Source organism: Alosa alosa, chromosome 16 (genome assembly GCF_017589495.1).
Source record: "Alosa alosa isolate M-15738 ecotype Scorff River chromosome 16, AALO_Geno_1.1, whole genome shotgun sequence".
Taxonomy (NCBI): domain Eukaryota; kingdom Metazoa; phylum Chordata; class Actinopteri; order Clupeiformes; family Clupeidae; genus Alosa; species Alosa alosa.
The window spans coordinates 30,915,585-30,923,492 of record NC_063204.1 but is presented as its reverse complement, the minus strand read 5'-3'; the positions used below and the strand labels follow the sequence as shown (position 1 = coordinate 30,923,492).

Sequence of the window (7,908 nt, the reverse complement as noted above, 5' to 3'; positions counted from 1 at the left end):
AGATCATGGCGTCTGTATCAAATATGATAGACAATACAGATGGGTGTATGTAGTTTGCTTCTGGAGAGGAATAGCAGCCATGAAGAATGAGGAAGACAAACCCTGCAAGTCGAGGTTAATCATTCTCACGCTAGGAGAGCAAAGCACAAAGGAGATTATAAAAACCCTTAAACAAGCCCGTTTTTTTTCACCCAACGCAAAACTAGAGGTTACAAAGTCTCTGAGCACCTAGCATATCAGTAAAATGTGCACATTTTGAGTGATGACTTTCCTACAGGAACCAACAGCTGTATGTGGAATTCATGCATATAAATCAATTACCAGGCCCTATGTACTTTAAATGCACCCATTAATTAAGCAATGTCAGATACAATGAACCGTGAAGTTCATTACATTTTTAGCATTCAAACGCAGGATTATTTGAGGAGGAGATGGCTTTACCTAATGATTAACATGACACAAAGTCGGGTGGCTGCCAGCCATCAACCAATGAGATACACGCCGGAGCCCCAATACAAACAGCCATAATGGAGAGAGATGGTTGATCTAAGGAGCTGCTATGACCAAAAAAAAACAGCAGAAGGAATGATCCGCAAAAAGCCTGTATGTGGGGTGTGTATCAGTGTTTATTAAGATATTTTTGAGACTGAGGTCTCACATGTCTTTTGTGTGTGTGTGTCTGTGTGTCTGTGTGTGTGTGTCTACATCTGTGTGTGTGATCATGATTGTGCTGGGGAGCTAAGTCTTACCCTTGCTATTTTGTGCCATGCTGCAGTTCTGTTAAAGTTGTGCTGAGATGACAGGGAGAGACTAGTGAGAGAGAGAGAGAGAGAAAGAGAGGGAATGAGAAAGAGAGAGGCAATGAATGGCAATGAAAGAGAGGAGACAGAATGAGTGGTGAAAAAAGAAAAGGGATGAGAGTGTGAACAAGAGTGTGTGAGAGAAAGAGAAAGCACATGAAGAGCAGGAGTGATAGAGAGCAAGAAAGAGAAAGAGAGAGTGAGAAAGAAAGAAACAGAGAGAAAGACAGAGAGAGAGAGAGAGAGAGGGAGAAAGAGAGAGGAGGAAAACATGGTCCCAGCTGCCTGCATTAAGCAATGACCTCTGCATAATGAAATATGGCGAGAATATTTCCCAGTCATTACAAGATTCCACGTTGTGACATGATTTGCATATTCATAACCCCCCTCCCTTCCCACCCCTCCTCACAAACCCCTCCACCACACTCTACTCTCACAAATTATTTTCCTGTGAGCAGGACATCTGCCTCTGCCACTCCAGGAAAAATAAATAAATAAACAAATAAACAAGAAAACCGCACGTGATCCATCCAGATGCTTACATGTTGGGTGGGGGTGGGAGTTGACACCCCCCATCCTGTGTATCAAAGTATCACATACACGGACACGGGGGTTCAACTAAGTAGACCCCATCGGGCACCAAGGGCCAGTACGAAAGGGCCACACTACTCAGTTCCTACATTCTCCAGCAGTAAAGGATTAGGGATGGTGGGAACACCCTCGTGTAGAAAGCCTTCATTGTGCCAGATGGGTGTTTTGCGATTATTCCTCCTGTTTGAATGTTCTGCAGTTGAATGAACTAACTTGCTGTTTGACTGACAGCTCCATAATTAAGGGTTATATGCTGAGGTATGTGTCTCCACAAAGAAGCCAATGAAGCCTCCAGTTCTTTTTCTCTTTGGGCACTTTTTTTAATGTTGAGGAGGAAGAAAATTGTGGTTTGTTCTTCCCTTTGGTGGAGAACGTCCTCAAAAAAAAAACTTTCATCTCTTCATAACTTCAAAAAAGAGACGCAGCGAGGGAGAAAAGGAGATCTTTAAGAAATTAGTGAACTTGAGAGAATATTTTGTGTTTGTTTTGATTTCTAAGTGCTGCTGCAGTTCAATAAGCAAAGGTGTATCTAATGGTATAAACTAGTTTACATGGTGAATATTAGATGAAATTGAATTTGCCCTCCACCAAGATAGCTGAAGGATGTTCTGATTCATTAATGCTATACAAAAACAACCTCAATAACACGGCATTATTACTGTGTTAAGGTTTAGACTCCTTGCATGAAATTTATACATTGCAAGATTTATTAAATATACCTACAAATCATTGGGGACTGGGAAAATGAATGTCACAGATGAAGTTTGTGGAAAATATCAATTTAAAAACAACAAATGATCATGCATTATAATGCATGCAAGTTCTTCAAAAGGTTTAGTATTTTTTTTGTTTACTTCAGCAACTAGCCATCACAGGAGGGGCTGGGCAAACACCTTGGCGGTAGAGTGTCTGAATTTGCTTTGCATGGATCACTTTTATTTCATTTAATTCAAATGAACGGAAAAGAAGCCCAGCAACGCAGCCTGCAGTGCCCCATCCAACACCAACCCCCACCACCATCTCACTGTGCTTGGTAACGATCACTGAAGTTCAGAACACAGGAAGGCTTTATGTGAATACCACAAGCTGAGGGCTACATAAATATAGTATTAGACAAAGTGTTATTTCTTTTTATGTATTTTTCTCACCCGCTCGCCACACACACACACACACACACACTCTTTTTACCCTCTAACTAGCAACATCCTCAGGTTTTGGACTATGCAGATGCAGGAGCCTACTTCAAAAAGTTGCAGCTCCCATATGATAGCTCGGCAAAAAGGGTTTTCTTTTAACTTAAATCAGCAAATGTGCACAGAGGGACCCAGAGGCGTCGTTTTTAGAAATAACTGCTCCCAGGGATCGATTTGAAATTTAAATTGTGTTGGAACGGTGTTTGTCATTAGCAATCAAATATTTGAACCGTTGGAATACCTTTTTTTGTGCTCTGGTCGGAAAAGTATGCAAGGCTAACTAGTTTGTTGATGCAGGGAGGACACAAGAGACGGAAAACTTCACTTTTAAGTCATCTTCACATTAAAGTCCACAGAACAGTCAATGGGAAGGTGAGAAGGACCAAAGGCATTCAAATTCCGTACAAATTTGGCTCGCTAAATTTGAGAATACAGAAGCTTTGGACAAAGACTCGAAAGATGGAGCTTCCCATCAGTCAGAATATGCAATTTGTGTGCACTGTGCAGAGTACATGAAGTCCATTAGATATTTCTGCCATAGAATACATAATGATCAAGACCAATATAATGCAGCTTTAACAAGCTTTTCCCAGTTAGCTTTGTGAAACGTATTGTGCAAACACAATGGCCCAATATGTGCACAGTTGGCCTATGGCTTGTGTGCCACATATACCATTAATAAACCATGAGCCACGATTCTGAGCAAACGCGATTTAGCTACAGACAACCCGTACGAAGAGTTGGACTCAGGAGCCCTGGGTAGAGAAGGTGTGGGTGTGTGTGTGTGTAGATCTGACATGAAGGTAAAGCTTGCGTGTCTGTTCTCTCTGCAGAGCCCCTGCAGCCATGTCTATGATGCTTTATACATTGCACAGAGAGGGGTGGGGGTGATGTGGGTGTGTGAGTGTGTGTGTGTGTGTGTGTGTGTGTGTGGGGGGTGCGGCTTCAGTGGCCCGACGCACATCAGTAATGAGCACTCCGGGTGGCGTCCCAAAAGACACAGCGGCTCCTCAGAACTTTTTCCCGAGCCGTAATGGCCGCCCCATAAAGGGGAATCATCATCAATGAAAATGACAGGTTATTAAGATCCAATATTAAGCAATGGGGTTTAATATGATAGGTTATCTATAAAACCTTTACAGCCACGGCCCCAGTGCGAACACATTCCGGTGCCTAGCCCAGTGTCACAGACACATGTTAATAAGCCCACAACCTTTAATTAAGCAATATGTATAAGCAGGTCCCCATTAACAAGTGATTTGTGGGCCAGTTCATTACGTCAAGCACCAGCTAGAAGACACATATTCAATACAAATCAAGGCCGCTTGAATATTATCCCCCTTTAATGTGGACCTGATATTGATATTTTATCACTGGGGTCTGATTAGTGACTTTTAAAATCTTCATTTTTCACAGGGTTGGGGCAGCAGGGAAGACCTAATGGTCTTCATTCATTTTGCCACAGAATCATTACTTTACATTGTTTATTGGGCCATGAATGGCAGGCTAGGCTGTATTTATGGAGCCTGGATAGCATGGAAGTACTGTACTATATGTGTGTCCAATCATGTCTGACATTTCTGTACGTGTGAATCCAGACTCACTATTTAGCATGTCATCAGCGGGTCAATGAGATGCAGTATGCAAAGTGTGCAGTCTTTAAGTATGCAAGAGTGCAAGGTGCTGTTTACTGCTGGTATAATATCAGAATATGAGAAAGGAAGGCAGCCTAAGTACCTTTAATAAAGTATGCATTCAGCATTATAGGTTTACAGTGGTGTAACAACTGAGATATAAAGGCTTTTACAGTTTGTACTCAGACATATCATACAACAATGAGTTTAGTCAGCAGCAAAAAACATGTTTGAAAACAGGTGATACACTTCCAGGATATCATTTTACATTTCTCATTATGAAGTGCTGTTTGTACAACTTTACTGTGTTGAAAATGTTGATGACTTCAGAAATGTAGCGAGGCCCTTTCTGAGGAATACCCTACTAAACTGAGACCGGATTGAACAATTAGTGAGTGTTAAATACACAACACCTACAGTAAGTTGACCTGGGTGTCAGGAGGCCCTGGCAGCAGCAAGGTACTGTACTGTACACAGAGAACCCAATAGAGCATCAGTGAGGGAGGTCTTGCAGTGTGGAGTCGCACATGCTTCCGCCCACAGGCTCAACTCGGTGAGAACCTGGAGGAGGGAATGAACGAAGACTGTTCAGTCAAGTTTTAATACATTTATTATTTTATTTTTCATTTATCCTTTATTTACCCAGGGTAGTCACAATGAGACAACAGCCTCTTTCCATGTGAGCCCTGGCATCATACATACACCATTTAGTTGTAGTGTTGAAGTGTGATTTGATTTAAAGAGGGTTCTGTATACTGATGCTACACTTACAGTATCAGAGTGTGTAATCCAAGTAACAATCCATTCAAACTTCGGATTAACATCAGATTAGTGCAAAGGGGTGTTAATACATTACAGTAATCCAACAATGTTCTTAAAATACAACCGGTAGAGTTCAACTCACGGAAAAAGGGCTTCTTCCTCTTCCTCTCTCTGAGCTGTTGTGAGGAGCTGGCTCCATGTTCCTCCTCTTCCTCCTTGTCCATCCTATGTCCTGGCTGAGACGCCTCATCGTCCATATGTGGAACACCATCAATGTCACCTATCACCTATGCATACAATATACAAGTTTGTAACTGACAATGTTGTGGACTTGATGTTTTCTTATGTGCTCATTCAGGTTATTAAACATATTAAATGAATGTGATACAGCAATGTATATATTTTTGTTGTAAAAACATAAAACTAGACATGTCACATTGTCCAGATGCCTTAAAAAATGATGTATCCGCCCCAAAGTTGTGTCTTGTGTTGTGAGCTATTTATTCCTTAGAGTTTTTCCAAATAGCCATAAATCTCAAAGAACGTTACATAAAAACCCTAGGACATCTTCTCCTAGGCACAAAAAAGCAGAGAGAGAGAGAGAGAGAGAGGAGTGTGTGGGTGAAGAAAAACAGATGCAGTTTCTCAATTCTAATCGCTTTCTGTAAAGGTTAACTCCACTCATTCTCCAAATGCTTAACTGGGTTGTTGTTGGAGGTGAAATGCTGCTTTTGCTAGCCTATCTAAGCACACAAACTAATGGAAAGCGGGGACATAGATGTAGGGTAGCAAAAGCTCTGGTGAGTTATTAGTCCAGGAAAGCGCACATATGTTTAAATGGCACTGTCTTCTTCAGGTTCATCCAATCCACTAGGCTAAGACTACTCATAAGATGAGTACTTTTTAATAATATTATTAAATATACTAGTACTACCACTACTACTACTACTACACATATGACAAACTGCACTAGCAACATCTGTTCATAATACTCCTAAAAGCATGTATGTTACATTTTGCTAACAATACCACACAGCACTGAGAAAACACGTTGGCACACCACTGTTAAATGCCTGCTGATGGCAGACAAAGGTTGCTGTGGGTGTGTGCATAAAGATTAAAAAGCGACACATATAAAAGCAAAGCCAGCCCACCATCACCTGAGCCGTGGTAAACCAAGTGATGAGAGCAGAAACAGAGACGCTTGTATTTACTGCGCACAGGATGGTCATCAGCATTTCTTCAAAGCATAAATAATTTTCACAGAGGTAATATTCAAGCTGTTGGAGCCTTAGTTGTGCATTTTTAATGGAACTTTTACAGAAGTCGAGCCAGCATCGCATATGCTGCACGTCACATATGGGGTGAGGGGAGGGATGGGTGTGGGGGGGACGATATGATGCAGCACAGTTGGCTAGACCCACGTTTTTTAGGGCCGTAGACGTTTCCCCAGTAGCCTCAGAGAAAAAGACACAGACACATATAAAGCCAATGCCTTTTTACAATGGAGGGTAATGAACACGGCTGCGTTTATGTCCTCTGCCATCTTGTTTCCGCAGATGAAGCTGTTCGCTGGCCGCCTCTGAAGTTAGCGATGTTGCATTATCCGGAGATTGTTATCCATTGTGATTTGGAACCTGGTAAAACATCTGTTTAAATTAAGTGCCAGCATTTCCAAGGAGTTCTTCAGTCTTTTGTGACTTCTTCTTTTGCACTTCTGTCAGCAGTATAAGGGGATTGCTTTTGATTACACCATTCCTGTCATTTATGCCTTTTTGTTTCTGAGATGACATTTTCTCTCTTGATGGGGGTTTTAGGCTGTCTTGTGAGTCCCATTTGTCTAGTCATGTATATTCAGAATTCCACATTATTTGCACTTGATTGTAGTTTGGCAAAGTACTATCATAGACCAGCAAAAGTATTGGTATGTGTTTTACCTAAAACCTGACTAGCCTTTGGGGGACATGATCCATTAGTCAATACATGCCCACGAGACAAAGGAGCAAACATTTAAGTAGATACATTAATCCTTGAGACATCCCTGAGACTCAGAAAAGCATTTGACTCAATTCTTGATTCTCATCCTTCAGATTCACAAATACAAATACAGCAGGGTCTGTAAGAACTGTCCATCCATGTCAACAGTAATACATGCTAAAAGACATTGAAATATTTACAGAAAAGTTAAACATCAAACTAATATCAACCATAATCTGTTTTTTGTTTTAGCTTAGATTCTGTTTTGGGTAAGGGGCAGTACTGCCTCAGTACAAGTCCTCTCCTACGAGCCCTCACCTTGAATCTGTGACCCCCATACACAGAACCCCCTACCTAGACCCCTACAGAACCACCATAGGTCTATATGCTTCTGCAATTCTGCAAGCATTATATAAAACCCTAATAAAATCACCTCAAGTGTGTTGGGAATGCCCTTTGGATATTCCTGGATGTATTGCTCTACCTGAAACTAGTATGTAAAAAGACATGGAAAGGAATTAGTTTAGATATGTAAGGAGGTCTTGCTCTGTATCACCACCATATAAATGATGCTGGCATGCTGTCGGTGTTTGTGTGAGTTTGTACAGCATGTGTGTGTGGTTGAGTGACTGAGACGGTGACGGCATTACTGTCACCAAGTCTCGTGGGTCCACCGACACAGCTGCCATCAGCGTCTTTCACGTGCCAGTCTGCGTTGCTGCGCTCTCCCGTCACATGAGCGTGACACCGTGTGATATATGAGCGCCGCAGAAACGACACGCTTTACAACCAAGGCACTGACGCCACGCAAGCCACATGGATGCCATGGCAGCCCCAATGCTTCATGTTTTCACATCTCACACACAGACGTGAGATTCCTCTCGATGAAACACAGGGACACACAATGAATAAATCAGAATGACAAAAGACATAGTGGGTTGATGAATCGAA

General features: G+C 41.8%; 1 protein-coding gene across 1 annotated transcript in view; it reads right to left on the bottom strand.

Moving 5' to 3' along the window:
* Nucleotides 1-4,308: 4,308 nt before the first annotated feature.
* ofcc1 (orofacial cleft 1 candidate 1) overlaps nucleotides 4,309-7,908 on the bottom strand; it is a 26,208-nt gene continuing 22,608 nt past the window's right edge. Inside the window, exons 6-7 of the mRNA XM_048265659.1 lie at nucleotides 5,123-5,267; nucleotides 4,309-4,779 (exon numbers count right to left, since the gene is read on the bottom strand). Of these exons, the coding sequence (XP_048121616.1) occupies nucleotides 4,712-4,779; nucleotides 5,123-5,267 (213 nt within the window). The 3' untranslated portion in view covers nucleotides 4,309-4,711. The remainder of the gene's footprint in view (nucleotides 4,780-5,122; nucleotides 5,268-7,908) is intronic.